The sequence below is a fragment of the Macrotis lagotis genome, chromosome 3 (genome assembly GCF_037893015.1).
Source record: "Macrotis lagotis isolate mMagLag1 chromosome 3, bilby.v1.9.chrom.fasta, whole genome shotgun sequence".
Classification (NCBI taxonomy): Eukaryota; Metazoa; Chordata; class Mammalia; order Peramelemorphia; family Peramelidae; genus Macrotis; species Macrotis lagotis.
In genome coordinates, this window is record NC_133660.1 from 25029576 (window position 1) to 25055412 (window position 25837).

Here is a 25837-nt window from a genome sequence, read left to right on the forward strand (position 1 = left end):
CAGGGCCATCTCCAGTCATCCTGACTCACATCTGGCCACTGGACCCAGATGGCTCTGGAGAAGAAACGGAGGCTGGGGATGCAGTACAGCCCCACCTTATTCAAAATCAATTCATGTGCCTGTCATGGCATCACCTCCATGAAGCTATGAACTGTCCTTTGAGAACAAAGGACAAACATCATCAGCTGCATATAAACTTTATGAGATTCAAGACAGGTAACTCTCTAGGCTGGTTGTGCTTCTGTTGAATTGTTTTAGATGTCACTGATTCTTCATGACCCCTTTGGGGTTTTCTTGGCAGAGGTACTAGAATGGTTTGTGCTATTTCCTTCTATATCTTATTTTAAAGAGGAGGAAACTGAGGCAAACAGAATGAAGCGACCGTCTGGGTTCACACAGCTGGTGAGTGTCTGAGGCCAGATTTGAATTCAACAAAAGGAGTCTTCCTGATCCCAAGCCTAGTGCTTTATGCACTATGGGCCCCTAGCTGGGGTCAAACTCAAAAAGGGATGAAGGCCACTAAACCACACAGAAGTTTTCCCAAGTATCCACTCAAGAGAACCACCTGCTCACATTATCCATGTCCTGGTGCATTTTTATTCATTTGGGAGAGTGTTGATGGTTCCATGTTGGATAGCTCTGCTCTAGGTAATGACCCTTGACCTGCTCTGGGGAAAGAAATGTCATCAGTTTTCTTATCTGTAACTTGGGGGCAACATGTTGGGTCAGAAGGTCTCTGAGGCCCCTTCCAGCTCTCTATCTCTAACTCCACAAGCCTTTGTGTGACCTTGGGCAAGTCATTTCCTCCTCCATTAGACCTCAGTTTCCCTATCTGAAAAATGAGTGGGGTCCTCCAAGATCTGGCCATGGGGTCCTGTGAAAGTAAGAAGGGGAGAGCTCGGAAGAGGGAATGAGGAGAAAGTAGAGAAATGGGGGGGTAGAGAGATGAGGAAAGGGGAGAGTGGTGGAGATGTAGGGTTGAAGAGAGGGGGGAGGAGGGGAGGGGGAGATGAGGAGGGGGATGGATGGGGATGGAGGAAGGATGGGGAGGGAGGGGGTGGGAGTGATGGAGGGAAGGGGGAAGGGGGAAGGGGAGATGAGGAGGGGGATGGATGGAAGAAGGGAAGGATGTAGGAGGGATGAGAGGGAGGGGGCGTGATAGAGGGAAGGGGGAAGGGGAGATGAGGAGGGGGATGGATGGGAATGGAGGAAGGATGGGGAGGGAGGGGGTGGGAGTGATGGAGGGAAGGGGGAAGGGGAGATGAGGAGGGGGATGGATGGGGATGGAGGACGAGGGGACGGAGAAGGGGGGCTGGAGGAAGGATGGGGGAGGGGAGGGATGGAGGACGAGGGGACGGAGAAGGGGGCTGGAGGAAGGATGGGGGAGGGGAGGGATGGAGGCGTGCAGGCGGGAGGGGGTACGGAGGCCGCGTGGCGCGCCCCTCCCCGGGCGGCGGCGGGCGGCGGCGGCCGCTCGGGCCGCGTCTCTCACCTGTAAATAGTCGGCGCGGTTCAGGGCCAGCTCCATGGCGGGGCGGGGCGGGGCGGGGCGGGGCCGCGGCCGGGGCGGGGCGGGGCCGCGCACTAAGCCCGCCCTCCACCGCGCCCAATGGGAGCGCCGGGAGCCAGAGGGGCCAGGCGCCCGCGCAGCCTCCCTGACGCCCGGCCGGCGGGCCGGAAGCCCGGCGCCGGGAACTGTTTCCATGACGACGGTGACGCGCGGTTCGCTCTCCCAGCCCCGGTTAATTAGAGCTAACAAGCACTCACTAAGCGCCTGCGCTCCCGGGCCGGGCTGTCCGAAGTGGGTGCCAGGGGTGCCAGGGCTTATAATCCAGTGGGGGCAGAAGGGGGCAGGCGGCCGCCTCGTAGGGAGCCGCATCAGAAAAGTCCTGGCGAGGGCGCGGCAGGTGAGATGGCAGAGCGCCCTCCTGACAGGGAGGCGTGGAGGTGCGGCCCCTCCCCCTCAGGGGCCCAGGTGCCAGGAGGCCGGGGACAGTTAGCCCAGTAAGGAGCTCCCGAAGCCTGGTGGAAGCGTCAGAGAAATCCCAAAGCAGAGCGGCCGGCTGAGAAATGAGGGTCTCCTCCCACCGCTAGGCTTCTGCCCTCCTCCTGGGGGATGAACACACTCACCCCCCTCAAACCCCTGAGCTCCCCGTGCCTCCACTCAGGGCCCTTGAGCCACTCCCCCACCCCACTTTGGCCCCTCCACAAAAATGACCACACTCTCGATTTTACCCTTACACAGGTGCATGAGCTCTGAAATTCCCCCGTTGGATCCCTGCCCCCTGAATCCCCAACCCTCTTCATCCACACTGACTTCCAGGCCTCATGCCTTCATTTCTTTCCCATATCCTCACCCCTTCGCTAGCGAGGCTCTCATCCTTCCCCCATCTTGGTAAATCAATTCAACCCTACAATGTCCTCTTCTCTTGAGGCCCTTGAGTCTCCTTACCATATTGACAACACGCCCCAGCAAGCCTCAGCCTTGGATCACTTCTCTACCTGTACTACTAAATGATACTGGGAAAACATCATGAAATGGTTCACTGGGTCACTACTCAACTGGGCCCTCACTGCTGCAAAGCAGTCCTTTTGGTGTTCACTTGTTTGTCCTGTCTGACTCTTCTTCCCTCTGTTTGTATTTTTCCCCTTTTTTCACTTTATCCATATTCCCCAGTATTTTGTTTCTGAATACCACCACCTTCAGTGTGTTTGCCCTCCTATATCAGCCCCCTCCCCTTTCTTCCCCCTTTCCCTTTGCCCCTTCTTCCTTCCCTTCCTTCTGTTAGTTCCCCTTTTCCTCCCTCCTCCCTCTTTCCCCTTTTAATACTTGAAAGGTAAGTTTCTTTTCTTTCTTTTCTTTTTTTTAAAGGTTTTTGCAAGACAATGGGGTTAAGTGGCTTGCCCAAGGCCACACAGCTAGGTAATTACTAAGTGTTTGAGACCAGATTTGAACTCAGGTACTCCTGACTCCAGGGCCAGTGCTCTATTCACTGCGCCACCTAGCTGTCCCGTAAGTTTAACTTAACAGAGTGTATGTATGTTAACTGTGTCCAACTCTTCATGACCCAATGTGGGGTCTTCTTGGGAGAGATACTGGAGGGGTTGGCCATTTCCTTCTCCAGTTCATTTGACAGATGAGGAAACTGAGGCCAACAGGGTGAAGTGATGTGCGCAGGTCACACAGCTAGTAGAGTCTGAGGTCAGATTTGCACTCTGTCCCAATCCTTTTGTACCACTCTAATTGATTCACTATACCAGAACACAGTGGCTCTTCCAAACTTCTCCCTCTTCAAATCTCCCATGACTTAGATGAGAAACTGGCCTCATATTTTGCTAGGAAATAAAAGTGATAGTTTAGGGTCTCAGAGCATAGAATGGCAGAACTCAGAACAGATCACAGATTGAAAGCTGACCGGAACCTGAGGGCTAGGCTAGCCTTCTCAATGTACCCCTGACGCTAAGAGGGAACATGATTTGCCCAAATTCATGGAGATACCATAAGTACCATACCAGAACTTGGACTAGAGTCCTGGGACTCCAAATTTAATCTTGCTTTTTTCTTTCCTTTCCCTTTTTTTTCTTTACCAGAATACCGGATCTGAGAGAGGGGTCTTTGACCAAAAACTGTGAAGATATGACCAGAAAAATGGCAGAAAAAAACATCTTCTCTAAACCAGACCAAAAAAGAACAATTATATGACCAGGCTGAAGTAATGAAAATATTTCACAAGAAGACATGGACATGATAAGTAGTTAATGAATTAATAGTGAACCAGAATTAACCCAAACACCCTCTTGGTGAGCTCCTATCAACCCTCCTTGGGTTGGGAGCAGGAAGCATGAACTTCTTAGGGTTGTAACCTCAGCTACAGATTCTTCCCAGATACCCTCCCAAGCCTCAATCCCCAACACTCAAGAAGCAATGGTCAGCCCTTGATTCTGTCCAACCAAGTGAAGGAAATGAGGGGAAGGAAAGGAGCAATTGGACAGGCTTCAATTGCTTTTTCAGGTTCAGACACACAGGTTAGAGCCAGTGATAAAAAGAGGTCTGGGAAAGCAGCAGGAGCTAATCCTGGTCCTCTGGCAGGGATGCCAGGCAGCGCTTTATCCCTCAAGATGAAGTTAAGCCAGGTCCTAGAGACAATGCACCAGTGGAGGAGTCAAAAGATAAGAAATAGGGAAACAATATAAAATCCGAACCCCCCAAATGAAAAGGCCAGAGGACAACTTTACTTTCAGATATGTGTGATAATGAAAAATTAAAGCACTTTGGCTCCAGGTCACAGCACACACAGATATTCTGGGATTGTTCCCTCTTATTATATGAGGAAGACACTTGGCAATCCTTGACCAAAAAAAAGAAAAGCCCATCTTTTTAATGCTTGGTGCTTCTGTGCACCATGTGACCAAAGCTATATATGCCTCATCCCCCTCATCCCACAACTCTTGCCTGGTGTTTCTTTGTCAGGAAGTGGATAGTAGGTTTCCCCACTGATCCTGTAGAATCATGGTTGGTCATGATTAAGAATGAGTTCTTAAATCTTGTTTTTCTTTACAATATTAAAGTTATTATACAAATGTTCTCCCAGGTCTGTTCATTTCAGTCTGCATCAGTTCATACAAGTTTTCCCAGATTTCGCTCCTCCTTTTTTTAGTCTATTTTCTTTTTTTATTATATAAATATTTGCTTTTCCAATTATACACAATAGTGGTTTCTACCTATCATTTTTTGTAAGCTTTTGAATTTTACAATTTCCCCCTCGCTCCCTTCCCTCCCCTTCCCCCAAAAGAAGGCATTTTACATTGTTTCCATGATAGGTATTGATCAAAATTGAATGTATTGAGAGAAAAAAAACACATCTTTGAGGAAGAAATCAAATATTAGAGATAGCAAAATTATGTAGGACATAAGACAAGGTTTTTTAAAAAATTGAATATACTTTGGTCTTTGTTTAAACTCCACAGTTCGTTCTTTGGATACAGATTGGATTCTCCATCACAGATCCCCCAAATTGTCCCTGATTGTTGCACTGATGGAATGAGCAAGTCCATCAAGGTTGAACATCACTCCCATGTTGCTGTTAGGGTGTACAGTGTTTTTCTGGTTCTGCTCATCTCACTCAGCATCAGTTCATGCAAATCCCTCCAGGCTTCCCTGAAATCCCGTCCCTCCTGTTTTCTAGTAGAACAATAGTGTTCCATGACACACATATACCACAATTCGTTCAGCCATTCCCCAATTGATGGACATCCCTCAATTTCAAATTCTTTGCCACCATAAACAAGGCTGCTATAAATATTTCTGTACAAGTGATGTTTTTACTCTTTTTTTCAATGATCTATTCAGGATATAGGCCCAGTAGTGGTATTGCTGGATCAAAGAGTATACACATTTTTGTTGCCCTTTGGGTAGAATTCCAAATTGCTCTCCAGAAAGGTTGGACGAGTTCACAGCTCCACCATCAATGCATTAGTGTCCCAAATGTCCCATTTCCCCTCCAACATTGATTGGTGTCCTTTTCCAGGTTTCTCTTAAGCCATCCCTTTCACTATTTCTTTTCACAGAATAAAATTTGAATACATTTCTATATCATTTGTTCAGTCTTTCTCTCTGTCTCTCCATCTGTCTCTTCCTCTCTGTCTTGCCTATTAATTTACCTATTTATAATCTTTTTATTTATCCTTTTCCTTTTAAAGTATCCCTTTGGGTTCTCTACATAACAGTGGCATCACTTGCTCCAAGTATGTGTTTAGTTTAGTGATTGCTTTCCAGTTCCAAATTTCTTTCCAGAATGATTGGACTGAATCACACTTCCACCAAGAATACTTTAGTATGCTTGTCCTATCAGAACTGTCATTTTCCTTTTTTTTAAAAAATCATATTTGGGGGCAGCTAGGTGGTACAGTGGATAGAGCACTGGCCCTGGAGTCAGGAGGCCCTTAGTTCAAATCTGGCCTCAGACACTTAATACTTGATGGTGACCCTTGCTCAAGGGAGTATTACAAATGAAGTAAGCCATGGGGCTGTGTGGCCTTGGGCAAGCCACTTAATCCCATTGCTTTGCAAAAAAAATAATATTTGCCTGCGTGATGCCTGTGAGATAGAACTTAGGAGCACAGGTAGTGTGAAAAAATATCACTAAGTCACCTCAAAAATTAACAAAAGAAAAATTCACATAAACATTGTCATTTTGGACATGTAGACACTAGCAAGTCTACCACTACTGGTCATCTCATCTACAAATGCGGGACTAATAAGGGAAACATTGAGAAATTCAAGAAGGAGGCTGCTAAGATATGAAAGAATCTTTCTACTGTGACTGGATCTTAGATGAACTGAAGGCTGAATGTGATTATGGTATCAGGATTAACATCTTCTTGTGACTATTATTGATGTTCTAGGACACAGACACAGTCAAGAACAGGATAGCATTCAGACTGACTCTGCTGCCATGATTGTGCTGCTGGCATTCTCAAATTTGAAGCTGGTATCTCAAACAATGGCTCATCTTTTGAGTATACCTTTCTGGCCTATGTCCTAGGTCAGAAATAACCAATCGTTGCTGGGGTCACAATGGTTTCCACCAAACCACCCACCATCAGAAGAGTTTGGAGAAAATTTTCAAGGAAGTCAGGACTAATATTAAGAAAATCTGCTATACCCCTGGTACAATGGCTCTTGTGCCAGTATCAGGTTGGAGTCACCCTCTAATATGTCTTGGTTCAAGGGATGAAAAACTACCCATAAATCTATTAATGCTAATAGAACTATTGAAGGCTTTAAATTGAAACTTGCCCCCAACTCATCCAACTGTCCAGCCGCTGACTACCCCCCAAGATGTCTACAAGACTGGGGGTGTTGTTACTACACCTATCGACTGTGTGGAAACCAGCATTCTAACACCAGATTTGATAGTGACCCTTGCTCAAGGGAATATTACAAGTGAAGTAAGCCATGGAGTTCTGAGTGAAGTTCAAAAGGGGTTTCAATTTTAAGAATGTGTCTGTCACTAAAGCACTGATGGTGGAGTTCTGAACTAATCCAACCTTTCTGGAGAGCAATTTGGAATTATGCCCAAAGGGCAATCAAAGGCATACCCTTTGACTACTAGGTCCAAATCCCAAAGAGATCATTAAAAAGGGGGAGGGGGAAGGATTTACATGTACAAAAATATTTATTTTAACTCTTTGTGGTGGCAAAAAATTGAAAACTGCTACACATTCCCTTTCTTAGCTACAACAAAAAGTGCTGCAAACTCTTTTCTCCCTCTCTCTCTTTTCCACCTTCCCCTCCTTTATCTCTCTTACCACATATACACCTATCTATCCCCATCAGTTGGGGAATAGTTAAAGTGGTGGTATATAAATGTAATTCAATATGAATGTTATGCTATAAGAAAGATTTTGAGCAGGCAGAATTGAGAAAAACCTGGGAAGAACTGATGCTGAGTGAAGTGAGTAGAACCAGGAGAACATTGCACAACAATCAACTATGATTGACTTAGCTCTTCTCAGCAACCCAATGATCCAAGACAATTCCAAAAGACTCATGTTGGAAAATGCTAGCCACATCCAGAGAAAGAACTATGAAGTCTGAATGCTGATTGAAACATACTATTTTCATTTTCTTTGTTTTTTGCTTTCATGATTTTTCCCTTTGTTCTATTTCACAAAATGACTAATGTGGAACTAAGTTTAGCATGATTATACATGCATAACCTATATCAGATTGTTTACCATCTTGGGGAGGGGGGAAGTGAAGTGGGGGAGAAAAATTTGGAATTCAGAGCTATTTGGAACTATGCCCAAAGGGCAACAAAAATGTGCATACCCTTTGACCCAGCAATACCACTACTGGGTCTATACCCTGAAGAGATGAGGAAAAAGGGTAAAAACATTACTTGTACAAAAATATTTATAGCAGCCCTGTTTGTGGTGGCAAAGAATTGGAAATCCAATAAATGTCCTTCAATTGGGGAATGGTTTAGCAAACTGTGGTATATGTATGTCATGGAACACTATTGTTCTATTAGAAACCAGGAGGGACGGGATTTCAGGGAAACCTGGAGGGATTTGCATGAACTGATGCTGAGTGAGATGAGCAGAACCAGAAAAACACTGTACACCCTAAAAGCAACATGGGAGTGATGTTCAACCTTGAAGGACTTGCTCATTCCATCAGTGCAACAAGTGGGAACAATTTTGGGCTGTCTGCAAAGGAGAGTACCATCTGTATCCATATAAGGAACTGTGGAGTTTGAACAAAGTTCAAGGACTATTCCCTTTAATTTGGAAAAAAAAAAACAGATATCTTATTGTCTGATCTTGTTACCTCTGAGAATTCTGTTCTCTTTAAGGATATGATTTCTCTCTCATCACACCCAAATTGGATCAAGGTAAAACATGGAAACAAAGTAAAGACTGACAGAGTGCTATCTGTGGGGTGGGGGTGGGGGAGGGAAGCAAGATTGGGGGAAAATTGTAAAACTCAAATAATATCTTTAATAAAAAAATCTAAAAAAATTTGGAACTCAGAAATCTTTTATAAAATGGATGTCAAAAATCATCTTTACATGTAATTGAAAAAATAAAATACTAATTACAAAAAGAAACCCTCAAATATGTAAGCATCAGAGATGTCCATCATGTTTATGTTGCTGGTAAAGCAAAAATGAGCCACCAATAGTCCTAACCAGACCAAATCAGGGCTGGCTATGTCCTTGTTCCCAATTGTCACAAGGCTCACATTGTTTGCAAGGTTGTTGAACTGAAAGCTAAGGTTGATCATGGTAGTGCTAAGAAGCTATAAAAGGACCCTAAATTCCTGAAATGCTGCCATTGTTGGCATGATTCTAGGTAAGCCTGTGGTTGGAGAGTTTCCTTGATGATGCTCCTCTTTGTCATTTTTGCCCATCATGATATGAAGCAAACCCTTATGGTTGGGGTCAGCAAGGCAAGCTCTGCCACAGCAAGTCACTAAATCTGCCTAGCAGGCTCAAAGGCTAAATGAATATTCTGTATAACAGCTGCCACCCCAACCTTTTTTTTTTTTTAGGTTTTTTTGGCAAGGCAATGGGGTTAAGTGGCTTGCCCAAGGCCACAAAGCTAGGTAATTATTAAGTGTCTGAGGCCAGATTTGGACTCAGGTACTCCTGACTCTAGGGCTGGTACTCTATCCACTGCACCACCTGGCTACCCCAAATAGATTAGGCACAACATTTTATTTCTCTGGGAATTACCCAGCAGCTTTTGGTATGGAGACCATCTCAGAATGATCTTTTTGCTTTGTTTTTTCAAGGTAATGAGGGATTAAGTGGCTTGCCCAAGGCCACACAGCTAGGTAATTATTAAGTGTCTGAGGCCAGTTTTGAACTCAGGTCCTCCTGACTCCAGGGTGGATGCTTTACCCACTGGGCTTCCTAGCCACCCCCTGCCACCCCAATCTTAATCAGCAAATTCAGTCTGCTTTAAATCATATAAGTCCTCCCAAGTTTCTCTTAATCCATCCCTTTCACTATTTCTTTTCACACAGTAAAATTTTAAGTTTTTGTCAATTGGTCATTGATAATTTAATAGTAAAAGACTGGTAATGATTATAATATGTTGTAAAAGCTTCAGGAAGAAAGGAATGTTTTAATTTTTTCTGGACATTTGTTAAGTCATTCATTCTTAAAATTGGGTAATTTTTAAATGGAAACGATTGGATCAAAAATCTGTCATTGAATTTTCAGACCATTAAAATGAATTTTAATGTGAAAAAAAATACTTTTTCCAGAAAAAAACAACTTGTAAAGATTTCGACCTTTTTAATTACAATGATTTTATGTGGACAGAAGCTTGTCAATTTTATGCAATAAAATGCTTCATTTTTTTCTCTTGTGATCCTAAGCTGCTTGCTTTGTCAAGAGTTATTTTTTTATATTTAATAGTGTAAAGTATCTCTCTTCCTCTATTTTTTTAATGTGAACTTTTAAATCTAGGCTCTGAACCCATTTGGAACTTAATGCCATAGCATGTTGGTTTAAACCTACCTACAACAACTGCCTGCTTTCTAATTTTCCTAGCAGTTTTTATTGAATAACAAATTCTTACCATAGTAATTAGAATCTTTGGCTTTAATAATATTGCTTTTTTTTTAGTTTTTTTTTTTTTGCAAGGCAATGGGGTTAAGTGGCTTGCCCAAGGCCACACAGCTAGGTAATTATTAAGTCTTTGGCTTTATTGAACACAATACTACAATGCTACCATGCTCAGTTGCTTCTGGGTAGTGTGTACCTGATCTGCCCAGTTTATCAATTTTCCTAGTTTTAACACATTCACAATGGTTTTTTATGATTACTGGGTTGTTTTTCTTTGACAAGGCAATGAAGTTAAGTGACTTGCCTAAGGTCAACCAGCTAGGTCACCCAGCTAGGTAATTATTAAGTGTCTGAGGCTGGATTTGAACTCAGGTTCTCCTGACTCCAGGGCCGGTGCTCCATCCACTGCGTCACCTGGCTGCCCCTATGATTACTGTGTTTTAGTAAAATTTAGGTCTGGAACAACTAGGCCTGTTTCCTCCCTCCCCCTTTCATTATTTGCCTTGAGATTTTTGACTTTTGATTCCTTTAGATGAATTTCATTTTCCCCAAGTTCTATGACTGGTATGGTAATGCCATTTTTATTGTAATGGCACATCCCAGTCTTGAGCAATGGAAAGGTTCCCATGCTTTTCGGGATTTTTGTTATTGCTGATGTTAAAAAATGAATATTATAATTTATCAAAAAGATTTTCTGCTTCTGTTGATGTAGAATTGGGACTTAATAGTTTATGAGGTTTATAGTTTACCCCCCAATCCAAGAACAAAGAGAATCTATTACAGAACTTTGGCCATATCAGGCTGCATGATGTTAGTCAGGTGGTTAACCCTGGTAAAGAGCCCAGAAACCAGAGAGGCTTCTTTGAAATCACCCTTCTCAATCTAGTTTAGACCACAGAATAGATCATGTCTTTTTCCAGACCAGGGAAAGAATACAAATCTTATACTGTCAAACTGAATTCTGGTTGTAGATGTAATCATTGAATTATTTTTAAAAATAATTAGTATGGGGGCAGCCAGGTGGCACAGTAGATGGAGCACCGGCCCTGGAGTCAGGAGGATCTGAGTTCAAATCCAGCCTCAGACACTTAATAATTACCTAGCTGTGTGGCCTTGGGCAAGCCACTTAACCCCATTGCCTTGCAAAAACCTAAAAAAAAAAATTAGTATGGTTTATTAGCTTTGGAATTTTTCCAGACTTAGAACCTACCTTGGGTATTAATCCAACTTGGTCATAGCATATAATATTTTTAACATGTTTCTATAGTCCCTTTATTAATATTACTATTTTGCATAATTATTTATGAATATCAATATAGATTTCTATCTGTTTGTCTATCTATGAAGAAATTTTGTATGATTCGCTCTTTTCCTATTTTTTTAAAAAGTTTGAAATTTTCCTTGAATATTTGATAGAGTTTACTTTTAAATCTATTTGTTCCTGCTTTTTTTGGGGGGGGATGAATGCAATGGCCTTTTCAATTCTTTTCAATTTGGGTTATTTAATCATCTATTTCTTATTCTATCAATCAAGGTATTTTATATTTTTGTAAATACTCTCACACTGAAGTTTTTAAATATATAATTATTTTCTCTTTCTTTGTTACGAATTCTCCTTTTTAAATTTTTAATACTATGCTATAGTATTAATAATAATGATATTTAATACTGTCACAGGAAAGTATGGTAGTGAAGGCATGAGTTTAGGATTCAGATTGCCAAAGGGAGGTTAAGTTAGCTATAGCAGGGAGAGGCTCTGCATTCAGGATAGAGCATTGATCCTGTGCTACCTGATAGAGTGGTCAGAAGAGAAGAGGAGAGGACTCATGGGACCCTGGATATCTTGTATTTGGGTCACCAGGAAGTTCTAGTCAGATCCTTAGGAGTCACTGGTATTAAGTCATTTTTCAGTAGTGTCCAACTCTGTGACCCCATTTGGAGTTTTTTTTGACAGAGTTACAGTTCTCCAGTTCATTTGACAGGTGAGGAAACTGAGGCAACGGGGTTTAGTGACTTGCTCAAGATCACACAGCTAGGCAGTGTCTGAGGCCAGACTGGACTCAGCTCTTCCTGACGCCAGGTCTGGCATCCATTCCACTGTACCACCTAACTGCCAAATAAACTTTTTTTTAAACCTATGATCAGACACTATGCTAAACACTAGGGATACAAAAAAAAGAGGCAAACACCCCTGTCCTAATGATCTAATGACAGGAGATGGGTAAATAAAGGCATTCCTCCTTTTGCTGCTGGACATGTCCTAAGTATGCAAGGGATTTCTGTATTTAAATGATAGCAAGAGTTCATATTTTTATCACAGTCAATATAAGTGGATATTAACACAACACTTAAAATATTCACTTTTATTAAGGTCTGAGGATTCACATCAAATATTCAACTGGAAAATACACGTGAAATTTGGAAAGCTGGTTTAGAATGAATATGCTATTAGTAGAGCATGAAGGGAATTGTTTTTCCTTTTTCCTGATAACAGAAACAAAATTCTCAAGGTAGAAACTATAAAATCATTTGAAAAGTTATGAGTATCTCCAGGACATGCTAACTGTTGTCCCTGAATCTGGGAAGTTGTATTTGGCTCTGCCATTTGAGCAGGACTTTTTTTTATCTGGATATAGGATAGAAAAAAATTACAGTTTACATTCCTAAGAGAGTGTTATAGAACAGCTTGCAGGGTGAGAACTCATGATCTAGAATGTAAATCTCTAAGTGATTTAAACTAGCTGGCAGAAGTCTTTTTGAGTCTTTCCCCAGTTTTTGGTAATACATTTTTGCAAATACAAATCCTTGTGTTGAGATGCCTTATTGGCTCCAAACTTGATTCTTTATGGATTGCCAGAATCTTCCAGGAAGGGACTTCAAAGGGCATGTGGTTATCTGGAGCAGAATCTCCCCCACCCCATCCTAACATTCCTGTAAATGGTCACCCAGCCTTTGCTTGAAGACCTCCAATGAAGGGGGAAAATCCACTGCTTTCTGAGATGACTCACTCCACTTTGGGAGAGCTCAGAATGTCAGGAAGTCCTTCTTGACACAGAACGTAAATCAGCCTCTCTGCCCTTTGGCCATGTACTGTTCCTATTTCTTCTGTCTTGTGGCAAATAAATAATCTCCATTTCTTATGACAGCCCTCCAGTGCTTAGAGTTCGAGCCATTGTAGGAGTATCCAAATCCATTCAAATAGACTTCAAATACAAATGTGCCAGTGACTATGTTATTTCTACAGTTGAAGAGGCAGTGTGACAGTGGATAGAGTCAGCTTTGGAGTTGAAAAGACCTGCCTCTGACACATTGTGGAGTTCTCTGTAGAGATTAAATTGCAAGTATAGACCAAAACCAAGAAAGTTGGACTGGAATGATTTGTAAGATGAAAACATCCCTCAGTAAGGTGTTTGCAGTGATGGACACAGATGTCCCCTAGAAACAGGACTGCCAAGGGTCACCAGGCAAGTATAGATGTCCTCTAGAAACAAGATGGCCAAGGGTCACCAGACAAATATATAGTTGTCCCCTAAAAACAGGATGGCCAAGGGACATCAGGCAAGTATACAGATCATTCAGAAGGGTCCATTAGGAGATGTAGTTGTGTTTCAGAGACAGCTTTCCCTGCTCAACTTGGGAAGAGCCAGGATTGATTTTAGAGTTTTGAATGGGGAAGGGCCTTCATTAACCCAGGAAATCACAATTACTTTTTTTAGGGACAAAGAGCAGGTGATTTGCAGTAACAGCGGCAATAGATATTTGATAAGAGGACTGTCTTCTTAAGAATTAACTTCTGGAACCTTTTGCTTACAGATCTGTTTCTTTCTTTCTTTCTTTTTTTTTTTAACGTTTTTGCATGGTAAATGGAGTTAAGTGGCTTGCCCAAGGCCACACAGCTAGGTAATTATTAAGTGTCTGAGGCTGGATTTGAACTCAGGTACTCCTGACTCCGGGGCTGGTGCTCTATCCACTGAGATCTGTTTATTTCTTAAGGATCCTTCTGGGGAAAATGAGCCTGAGCTTTTCTGAGGAAACTCAAATTGTTGTTAATTGTCTCCTTTTGCTCTTCCCCCTACCTCTTCTATTTGAGATGATGGAGGCTGAAATTCAAAATCTTTTTTTCTTTTTGTTAAACTATTCCTTATTAGCATTTCAGATTTGTTTTCTTTTAGATTAAGATATAATTTCTAAAATACCTTTGACTTTATTTAGGTACAAAGATTGGAGGGACTATTGAAATACACAGATTTTTACAACCAACCATCTTGGAACAGGCAATTAGAAGTCACTTGAACCTGGAGGCTTTGAATTTTTGTTTTTATTTTTCTTAATCTGCATTAATAAGCCTCTAAAAATAACTGGGGGAAAAGGACAACTAGGAGGCCATCACCCTGGGTTGGAACTTGTAGTTTATCTCTTTGTCCCTAGAATTCTCACCTTTTTTCCCTAAAAATTTCCAGAGATGAGGTGTCCACAATTGGAAAAGTAATCTCTATAGTCAAGATCCATGGGCAGAGACAAGTGTGGGACATTAGACCTATCCCCTTTCTGTTAAAAGGGGAAAAGTCCTGCTCAGTCAAATTCTGCCCTCCTTGATGACATCTGCTGGCCGCATAAGCATCTAGCCCATGATATTTAGCTCCTGAAGCTCCTCAGAGCTCGGTCTATATAGAACTTCAGGCATTTCTTTTATCGTTCTTCATTTTAGTGTATGATTTCTTTGCATAAAAAACACACTCATGAAAATCAAAATCCACTCAGTGAGACTATCACATTGAGCTGCTAAATATCCAAGGCAGCAAATGAGAAGCCGGCAATAAGGTGTCAGCCTGGTAGAGAATTTAAAAGAAAGGCTCTGCCCTGTGAAAATGCACTTGGGACTAAATTCAAATGACCTTGAGAAATGTAAAGGAATCTAAGACTGAAAGGACACAATACACAATATGTATATACAGATATATAAATTAAGTACATGACAGTGTTCATTGCTTTGGACAGTACAATATCTTCTGGCTATCAAGCTTCTGATTCACAGCTCAAAGGCAACATCGATAATCCCAGAAGAAAAATTGTCTCAGTAAGTCTTCCTGAGCCCCATTTGCACATATAGAAATTTTTTTTTGGATCATTTGCTGCAAGGGAAGGTATAGGCTATTTCTTTTTCTGGCCAACCAGTTAGTGCAAATGGGGTCAGTTGTAAAAAAAGTAAAATGATCCATAATAGTTTAATGTAGTGTAGAGAGTCAATTAGGAGAGGCTAATCAACTTGATGCCATTAAGAAGGTGAGCCTTGGTTTGGAAATTTTGGTTTCTCATGTGAGTGTGAAAATGCCCCACAATGGGACCAAGGGCATGGATCACACTACATAGATGCCCTTCCTGGGATGGTGAGAAAGGGGGCTCTTTGGGGCATTAAACGTTGTTCTCCCACTTCCATTCAGGGCTTATTTGTCTGTTCTCACCTCTCTGGATCCCTCTGAAGGAAGATCTAGGCTCAGACTAAGAGCTCCCTTTGTGCCTAATACCAAGAAGTGGCTCAAATTCATTGCCTGAGTCAATCAAATGATGCCCATGAAGTTTAATCAATGGTTCACAAGTACTTAAGCTCAGGAAGCATCCTCAGTCTTCTCAATGAAGCCAACATAGTGAGATCATCATTGAGTTTTTTTAACTGGAAGGGACCCTGGAGGTCATCTGGTCGGACTCCCTCACTTTACTGATGAAGAAACTGAGAGGTGTGGCCCAAGGTCACAACTGTAGTAAATTCAACCCCAGGTTCGATGATTCTCAGAACATCTAAGTACTCTTTCCTCAACATCACACAAGAACCAAGACTACAGCTTCCCAAGGAAAGTCCAAGTAAAATGTCAAAGCAAGGCTTACCAACTTGTACCTTCATCCAGCTGGTCAGATTCCACTGATCAGCCCTCTACAACTGAACTGTTTTGTAAAATGCTCTTATTTTTTTAAAAATGTAAAAATATCAGTGCAGACAATTAAAATAAGATCATTTTGTTGATGGATTGAGCCAGTCAAATCTTAAAGTCTTTGCTTTCAAGGAAAGATTCACATAATAAAGGCAATGTATACTAAAAATGAACGTAGTCTTCTCCCTCCTCCCCCCCAAGTATCTGTTAGAAATATTATTGCCCGTATTTTGTGCTATGATCAACAAGAGACTCCCAGGCCTTGAGTCATTCACATCTCATCATGCTGGGATTTAGCTTCTCTGTGAGTTTATGGATCAGAACTGCTAACTCCTCTGTTGCTTGGGACTTGTCTTCCAAGAGTTCATAGCGTAGGCTTGAAATGTCTTGTTTTATTTCTTTCAGCTCACCTGTAGTATTTATGAGAAAAGATGGTGAAAAGTCATTTTTGGTCTCATCCATTGATTTAGAAAATATGTAAAATACATTCAGTGCAAAGAAGTGTGAGGATATCTTGAATTTCAAATTTTTCCCTTTAAAAATTCTACTAGGGGCGACTAGGTGGCACAGTGGATAAAGCACTGGCCCTGGAGTCCAGTCTCAGACACTTAATAATTACCTAGCTGTGTGGCCCTGGGCAAGCCACTTAACCCCATTTGCCTTGCAAAAAAAAAAGTCTACTAAACTACTGACATTTGCAATCACCAATCCCATGTTTATTTAACAACTGGTTTTGGATACAATTTGCTGGTAGGTGCAGAGGGATGACAGGACTTAGACCCAGAGATGTAAGGAACCTTAGAAGTGTTGTCTAACACCCTCTTCTCTGACCCATAAACAAGAATGCCTCCCACACCCATGGCTGTCTAAAAAAGGTGGGATACTACAGATTCCTTTAATTGAGAGGTATACTCTGGCTGCATTTGGTGGTCAGACCAAGGGTTTCCAACTAACCTCAGAGTTATGTTTGAGGAAGCAGAATGGGGAATTGAAAAACTTCGGATTTGGAGTTAATGAACCCAGATGTCACTTAATAGCTGTGTGATCTTGGCAAGTAAGTTTAACTCCTTGGGTCTCAGTTTTCCTCATCTGTAAACTGAGGAAGACTATAGAAAACAGATTTCCTTGACGCTCTAAAGCTAAAGGTCTATGAACCTAGTTTGATTCAACGAGGATTTATCAAGTGCACTTCCTGGAAGTGGTCAGTTCTGAGCAAGTTTCAGGACAGGAGATGGGAACAGAGAAAGAAGGTACTCCAGAGAAAGGGAATGGTATTTGCAGGTTGGGAACATGCCGGAAAAGGGAATAGTGGGCAGACAAGTTGACCGGTCCCAGGTGTCTGTACCAGAGAAACAGCAAGAAATAAGATGGTGAAACAGGAGACCTGAGGCACAGACTATAAGAAGAGGTAGGGTAGGCAGGTTCTTTAGCACAGCAAGGGCTGCTTTGCCTATTAAGGGGTTCCCCCCCATCCCAAGGATGACATTTAGCATCACAACAGCTGTCATAAATGATTTGGCCCATCACCCAAACTATGGCTCACTCTCAAATTATGATGTTAAACTCAAATAGGGGCGGCTAGGTGGTGCAGTGGATAAAGCACCGGCCCTGGAGTCTGGAGTACCTGGGTTCAAATCCTGTCTCAGACACTTAATAATTACCTAGCTGTGTGGCCTTGGGCAAGCCACTTAATCCCATTTGCCTTGCAAAAAAACCTAAAAAAAAACCCCCAAAAACTCAAATAGCAACAATCCTTGCAGGGTGAATTGACTTTGTTGTTGCTTAGTGGTATCGAACTCTTTGTGATCCCAAATGTGGAAAAATAATGGAAAGGTTTGCCATTTTCTTCTTCAGGGAATATAAGGTAAACAAAGGTCACACAGGTGGTCAGTGTCCAAGGCTGGATTTGAATTCAGGTCTTCCTGACTCTAGCACCAGTTCTCTAGCCACTGAGACAAGTATATTAATATATATATATAAAGTATATTAATAATATATATAATAAGTATATTAATAAAGGAAAGCACAAATTTACATTATCTATGCCGTATTGTATTTTTTATTTATTTTTGTTAAACATTTCCCAATTACATTAATTTGGTTGGGGAGATTGATGCCTAAGTTTAACATCTCTGAAATAAAGTACCCTTCAGTCAACATCCCTCAGACCTCCCTTATAAAAGAGAGCCTTGTGAATAAGGCAATAAGGCAAATATTGGTCTTAAATTCAGGAATTTTCTTAGAAAGATATTTCTAAGTCAGTTTGCCTTTTTATTTATAGAATCATCTATAAAGCAATAATAGAGTCTAACATTTACTATGATCTTTTTATTCTTTTAGAATATGTCTCCTTAACCTATAGATGAAGGGAATTCAGCATGAAACTGCTAGTGATGAAAGTTTTGGCTTTGGAGACCCAATACTTAAAATAAGTTAAATGATTTCCTTTGTTTTTACTAATATTAAGAAGATGGGTTTAATTTCCACATTTGCCTCTACCTACTAGCTGTATAAAATTTGGGGCAAGTTTCTTCAGTATCCTGAAAATGGGTTTTCTGCTTAACCAAGATTAATACACCATCAGTGCGGGAAAAGACTTGTAAAGATGGTTGGGAAATGTCAGGGGAGTCAGCATGACCTGTCACCAAAGGCTCTGCCCAGAGATCTTTGGTTTTCACCAAATGGGTATTTGGAGCTTCTTAGATATGGAGTCTTCATGGAATCCCTAAGATCCTAGACTGAGATCTGGAAGGAGTTTGAAAGGTCAGAAGCATCAAGCCCCTCATTTTACAATTGAGGAAATTAGAAAGGGGAAGTGACTTGCATGGAGTCCCAAAGCAAGTTTCTGGGATAGGATTTTAATCCAGATATTGGCCCCAAGTCTAGTGTACATATCATCTATGGTGCCTCTTGAAGTCATATCTAGGCCTTTTCTTCAGGACACCTCTCATTCCCAGTTCCCTCCCTTACCAGAGGAGGAGAGCTTCCTCTGGACCCTTCATTCTTACTCTCTTTTCCTCATGAACAAAAAACCCCTAATTTGTGACTGCTCAGATCCTTGAAAAACATGCCACAGCTTGCTCAGAAAGACAATTCAAACTTCTAATTTCTGGAGCGTCCAAAGGGCTCTTCCTACCCCCTCTTTCCCTCTCTCCTGTTTCCTTTCTCCCTCTTTTTCCTTTTCTCTATTTCCATCTTTGTCTCTGTCTTTGTGTTAGTGTATCTGTCTGTCTGTCTTTCTCCCTCCATCCCCTCAAGAGATATTGTCTTTCATCTTTGCTAAAACCCTTGGCCAAACAAATTTCTCCTCTGAGGACCACTCACCTTCATTGACTTCATCATTCTCCTTGTCCACCTGGGCTTTCAGAACATAACGCTTTATGAGCCTTTTCATTATTTGCTGCAGAAAGAAGACATAATTATACCCCTGTTTACATCGGGAAAGAATTCACAACTCACTCTCCCAAGAGTCCTAGGCACCTGTAAGCAAACATGCCAGGAGAGAAATGACTTGAATGGCCTCTGTCAGCGTGGAAGAACCCTGACAATCACTGGGGCCTGGGTGGCTCTGGGGGAGGGAAGGGGAGATGTCCCAAAGGCAGTGCCTATGGAGGCACAGATCTGGGTTTGAATTCTTTGCTCCGTTCTCCCCATGTAACCCTGGGAAAACTCCTTACCTGCTCACAGCTTCTGGGGTTTGTTTGTTTGTTTTTTTCCAAGTGAGGAAGATGAACCAACTAAGAGCCTAAATCCTAGGTCCCCTCTAAGCTTTGAAGATTGTATTTCTCCTGCCAATGAACTAGACTCCACTGCAGGATCATTTCCAGGATCCTCCCCCTCAATAATCCTTTCTGAAGTGGCCTTGCCAATGCCATCTCTGGGCCTCGGGGGTCTCTAACCCATCAGAAGACATAACATGGAAGCAGAAGAGTAAATGAGAAGTCAAGAGACCTCCAGGGCCCAGCAGCACCCCCCCAGGGCCTCAGGACCCTCATCTAGAGAATCAAGACGTTGGCATGACCAGTGGCGTTACCCCACCTCCCAGGGTGGTGACCAATGTTCCTGGAACCCCAAACCACCATCTAAAACCAAGTTCTTATCACTTCTCCACCAGAGCTTAGGGTCCAGGGCTACAGCACTTCCTGGACACTCTCCCTCAGGACTTTACTGCTTCCATCATGTCATGGAAAATCCTGCCTGACCCCCCCAATAGTATGCTAGTAGCAACATAGAGCACTCAACCTGGGGGGGGACCAGTGGAAAGAGTATGGGGCCTCAACACCCTAGAGGTGCCTCACCTTGGACCTCCCTCTACCAGGGACAGGGAGAGCAAAGTGCTGGTTTCCCAGTGACCTGTTACAAGTCATTTTGCTGAGAAATGCTAAGAATTCACAATTCATAGTATTTTGTGTTAACCAAATTTGGGAGCACTCTCATCCCCCTCCCCTGGCTGTTTCTCTCTTCTCTCTCTCTCTCTCTCTCTCTCTCTCTCTCTCTCTCTCTCTCTCTCTCTCTCTCTCTCTCTCCCCCTCCTCTTTCCCTCTCCCTCTGTCCTCATTTCTTTCTCTCCTTTTACCCTTTTCTTCTCTTTCCCTTATACATTTTCTCTTCTCTTTTCCCCCTTTTTTCCTCTTTAAAGCACTGGGTCCAAAGTCTGAAGACCTGAGTTAAAACTGAACCCCAAGAACTTACTACTGTATGACCCTGGACAAGTGTCTTCCTCCCTTTTCCCAACTATAACAACAGCCTTCCAGGGTTGGTGGGAAGATCAGTAAGGTAACAGTTGAAAATTGTTTAGCACCTTGCCTGGGACATGTGGGCACTTAAATGCTGGCTTTATTCCTTCTTCCCTCCTCTCCACCCTTTCTCCTTCCTTCTTCCTTTCCTTTTTCTTCTATTCTTTTTCTCTATCTTCTCTGCCTCTCCCCTTCTCCTTCTCTCTTGGCTCTCTTCCTTTCTCCTCATTTCCTTTCTCTCTTTGTGTTACCTCTCTTCTTTCCTCTTTTTCTTCCCTTTTCCCCCTTCCTCCTCTATCATCTTTTTCTTTTCTCCCTTTCTACTCTGTTCTCTCCTTTTCTCCCATTTCTCTTTCTCCCCGCTCCTGTTCCTCTTATTTTCTTTCTCCCTTAAAAAAAACATATTGTTAAGGCCACTAAGTGATAAAGGAAATAGAATCCCGGATTTGGAAGCAGAAACCCCTGGATTTAAATTCAAATCCTGCCTCAGATTCTTCCTAGCTGTGTGACCTTAAAGACACACATCATTTATCTTTCTTGCCTTATGATATCTATAAAACCTACCTGACAGGGTGGTTGGCTGGACCAAATGAGACAATCTATGTAAAATACTCTGCAAACCTTAAAAGTTCTATATAATGCTATTTTAAAAAACTTTTTTAATTTAGTATTTTATTCCCCCCCCCAGTTTAACACTATTTGATATGTTTGTTGATTGTCTATTTGAATTTCACTAGACTGGTGTATCTGTTGTGTGAATTCATTACCTGGGACTGAGGAGGGGAGTAAAGAGTGGGTGGATGCCCAGGAGATCAGAACCTCATTGCTAATGTCAGCAAGGGATCCCCCAGGAAGAGAAGGAAGGAGTCAGGACAATGTCTGGTCTAAGGGACTGGGGGCTTGGAGAGGATACTGCCAGGATGAGTGAGAGCAAACTGGGCAGAGGTCACAGTGAGAGAGGGTCCACAGTACAATGAGCAGAGCCCAGGTGGGGTGGGGAAGAGTGAGGCAGGCAGCACTGGACCAGCTTCACAACCCTTGGTACCTGGGCAACTTCCAAATCATACATCTAATATTGGTTCAGTCTTTGGATATCTGTCTTTGGCAATGATAGGTTTCTTATTTCAGTTCATAGCAGAATATTTAAACATCAAAGTCAGCTTTGTGCTAAACAAATTTGGGAACACTCACACCCCCCTCCCCAGGCTGTTTCTCTCTTCTGTCTCTCTGTCTCTCTCTCTCTCCATTTCTCTCTCTCTCTCTCTCTCTTATCCATGTGGAAGTAATGTGGAAGAAGCCCCAGCCCCCCCAGCCCCCTTCCCCCATATCAGCTCTGAATTTTACAACCATTTAACCAGCTACCCATCCTCACTTTCTGATACCCTTTATTCTCATCTGGGGGTTGGATCACCACCAGAAACAGCCAAAAAATTTGGAGACTAAATGATCAACTCAAAGGGAGAGGAACCGTGCTCAAATCTGGGTGCCCTCCACCATCCTTAAATTTGAGATCAGCTTCCAAATGTTTCATCCAATATTAAAATGAAAAATACACAATATCATTCAAGGCAGCTGAGTGGTACAGTGGATACAACACTGGATTTGGCATCAGGAAGACCTGAGTTCAAATACAGTGTCAGAGACAGTCTAGCTGTGTGACCCTGGAAAAGTCACCTCCCCACAGTCTACTTCAGTTTTTTCATCTATAAATTGCAAATTATAATGGCATCTGTCTTCCAGGGTTATTGTGAGCATTCATTGAGATAATAATTATAAAGTGTTACTAAATACTTAATAAATCTTATTTCCTTCTCCCCAACTCCCATTCTCCCTTCAAGGTGGTACTTATGAAGAGAAAGCCCCAAGAGATAGAAAATAATTTGGGGATAAAAGAGTTGCCTAAAGGCAAGACATTTATGAATCTGGGCCAGGATAACATGGCTAGATGGCTAGTCAACAAACTTGTACTGGTTTTCTGTAGCCTGACCTGGTGTTAACTGGTCTTCCCAAACCATAGCCACACTTGACTTAGAATATTCTGGAATGACTCCTTTGCACTCTCACATCCAACTCTAAAACTCACAGTACAAATGAAGAATGGATTCTACTCACAAACACACAGTTACACATGTGCACATACACAAATACATGCCCAATAAGCACTTACCTGATAGCGTGTTGGCTGATTGAGAATGCTGTTAAAACTGTGTGATTCAAAAACTCTGGAGTTAGACTGAGTGAAGAGGTTTAACTAGGAAAAAATACAATTAACCTAGTAAATGAGAATACATTCATTGGAAATCAAAACTACCATCTACCTTTCTATTTTCTCCCTGGGATTTCCGGAGTTCAAGTTTGGGGGTAGCACTCTTTTCAAACATGTTTTAGAAATAATAACTGAGGTTGGTTGGCAGAAGTTTTTTGAGGCAACAAGGTGGTGCATGATAGATGATGAATCTGGAGACTGGAAGGCCTAAATAAAAAATTGTGATTCTGGACAAGTCACTTAATCTCTGTTTGCCTCAGTTTCTTCAACTGTAAATTGAGAATAATTAAAAATGAAAATGAGATGTTTAAAAAGTATTTAGCACAGTATCTACAACTATTATTATTATTATTTTCAATGAAGTCAATATCCTTGTTCTTTAAAATATGGAGCTACTTAAATTTATAAAACCAATAAATACATTGCCCACATTGAAAATGTTTTCTTCTTTCTTAGCCCCACTATTGGTCCTGCAGATTGTTCTGAGGCTCTGAGGAGCTGGTGCTCTCTAGAAACGGGTCTGTTGTTCATTTTACTGAAGTGTTTTTCTTTATGAAATAAAGAAATTTTTTTCTGGGCTCCTTTTCTCTCATTAGAATATAAGATCCTCGAGAGTATTTTGGTTTTGGTTTTCTATCTGCAATGCCTATAATGTTATAATGATCCTGAATTTCCCATCAATGGAGGTCACCCTCCAAGACACTTTAAGAATTAGGCTAAGTGTTGCCTATGCTTTGCCATTTTGAGTGGATGGGAATGATCAATCAATCACTCCACTGATGAACCAGTGATACAGAAAAGGCAGAACTAACTCTGCTTCCCATGGAGGCAGAGGATGGAAGCCCATCACTATAACAGGAATGGCTCTCTATCCAAAAATTTCATTGCTACCATTACAGCTTCATTTCTTTGGATCTCAGAGTCCTTTTGGGATAAGAAAGAGTTATACCATAAGCTATTCAAAGCTCACACCTTGGCATCGGTGAACAAAATGTAGCAGAGTTCGATAACTACCAGATGACAGTAAGATCATGGGGGAAGGCAGGGAAAAAGGGGGGCACCTGGGAAGTGGCTGGGAGCAAGGGTGGACAAAATTGGAGTGGATATCAGAGAATCCTCACTGTCTCTACTAGCTTTCATTGTTGTCTACAGGATGATAGGATGGAATAGTGGGTAGCCAGCAGCCTTGGAGCCTGAAAGGTCTAGGTTCAAATCCCATATCTGGTACATCCTGGCCTGTGACCCTTTGCAAGTCATTTAACTCCCACCTCCCCCCAAGGCTCTAGGTGACTTTCTAAGTTGCAGATTAGATGACACCCAGCATTGCTAGCATTTCCTCACCCTATAGCAGTGAAATCTTTGGACTTCAGACAAACCTTCCCTAGACTGGTCAGATCACTATATAAGGAGGTATTTTGTTGCTTCCCACAAGAGGTTAGGGTTAAGGTTACCTCCACAGTTTGCAAGAGAGTTTTTTTAAGGTCACAGATCAAAATTCTCCTTCCCCACCCTTAATATTAAAAATATTGCAAATATTGTCATTCTCCCATTTTGGATTGGTTGGTACAGAAGCGGCATCTGTGAAGAGGATTAGGAAGAGAGAACACACAGCTCACTGTTAAAAAGTTGGAAAATGTGGATGGTGGGTTTTCCACTAGGTTTATTTTGGCCAGGAAGCCCCTGAGAAGGGGCTCTAGAGGGATCAACCTTTTTTCTATTTGTAGGATCTCTATTCTCTCTGAGAGCAGCAACATGTGTATCAGCTGCGCACCTTAAAATAGAACTCAGCTCTGTGCCATCCCTGCCACCATGCCTGTGGTTTTCTTCTCCATAGGTTTCAGTTTGCAAAACACAATCTGGATTAAAGATTTGCACTGGGGTAGCCAACTGCTACCCTCTTGTGAAGGTTTTCAGTTTTCACAACAGGAAGGATAGGGGATTGAGATTGGAATTGGACTCCACTGGGATGGGGTGCTCTCAGATGAGGAAATTCCTTAGAACAAGGCAGATCCCTTTCTCTATAATTATTGTTTTAGAGAATTGCTAAGAGCCATTGAGAGGACTTGTCACAGCGATAGTATATATCAAAGACAAGACTTGAATCCATGTCTTCCCAGTTCAAAAGTTGAAAATCTTTAAAAACTGGTTAAGTCCAGTTGTTAAAAAGGAAGTCAATTTCAGCCCCTGAGACATTTTGGCAAACCTGATCTTCAAATGGGCTAAATCTCAAGATAACAAATATTTCTTTATGGGGAGGTAGGATGGGACCATGAAGTTAATTTTAAGATTAACCTCCCTGGTCTTAGTTTCTTTATCTCTAAAAAGAAAAGGGCTGGGGCCAGCTAGGTGATCCAGTGGATAGAGCATCAGCCTTGGAGTCGGGAGGACCTGAGTTCAAATTCGGCCTCAGACACTTAATAATTACCTAGCTGTGGTTACCTTGGGCAAGTCACTTAACCCCACTGCCTTGCAAAAGAAAGAAAGAAAGGAAGGAAGGAAGGAAGGAAGGAAGGAAGGAAGGAAGGAAGGAAGGAAGGAAGGAAGGAAGGAAGGAAGGAAGAAAGGAAGAAAGAAAGAAAGAAAGAAAGAAAGAAAGAAAGAAAGAAAGAAAGAAAGAAAGAAAGAAAGAAAGAAAGAAAAAGGCTGGACCAGAGAGCTTTTGAGGTCAAATGCCTCTGTTTCCTTCTCTCTAAAATAAGGGAATTGGAATGAATGGTCTCTATGATTCCATGACTTATGTCAACCTCTACCTCATTCCAATGGTGACCAGGGTGACATCTAGTACATGGTGCCTTCAGGGAATAGCTTTGCCATCTGGTACTAACA

At 42.1% G+C, this 25837-nt stretch overlaps 2 protein-coding genes and 1 long non-coding RNA gene across 4 annotated transcripts in view; 1 reads left to right on the top strand and 2 right to left on the bottom strand.

The window, feature by feature from the left end:
* Positions 1-1681, bottom strand: part of BBS7 (Bardet-Biedl syndrome 7) — a 57312-nt gene extending 55631 nt beyond the window's left edge. Inside the window, exon 1 of one of the 2 annotated variants that reach the window (XM_074228341.1) lies at positions 1493-1681. In XM_074228341.1, the coding sequence (XP_074084442.1) occupies positions 1493-1528 (36 nt within the window). In that variant the 5' untranslated portion in view covers positions 1529-1681. Of the gene's footprint in view, positions 1-573; positions 659-1492 lie in introns of those variants that run through there. The other variant, XM_074228342.1, reaches the window with a different exon arrangement.
* LOC141517384 (uncharacterized) lies at positions 1587-4585 on the top strand. Its single transcript, XR_012476838.1, has 2 exons — positions 1587-1907; positions 3592-4585. It is a non-coding gene; the product is annotated as an uncharacterized LOC141517384 (long non-coding RNA).
* A 7834-nt stretch (positions 4586-12419) lies between these two features.
* TRPC3 (transient receptor potential cation channel subfamily C member 3) overlaps positions 12420-25837 on the bottom strand; it is a 91891-nt gene continuing 78473 nt past the window's right edge. The window contains exons 10-12 of the mRNA XM_074231536.1: positions 22913-22996; positions 19334-19409; positions 12420-16419 (exon numbers count right to left, since the gene is read on the bottom strand). Coding sequence (XP_074087637.1) covers positions 16277-16419; positions 19334-19409; positions 22913-22996 — 303 coding nt within the window. The 3' untranslated portion in view covers positions 12420-16276. The remainder of the gene's footprint in view (positions 16420-19333; positions 19410-22912; positions 22997-25837) is intronic.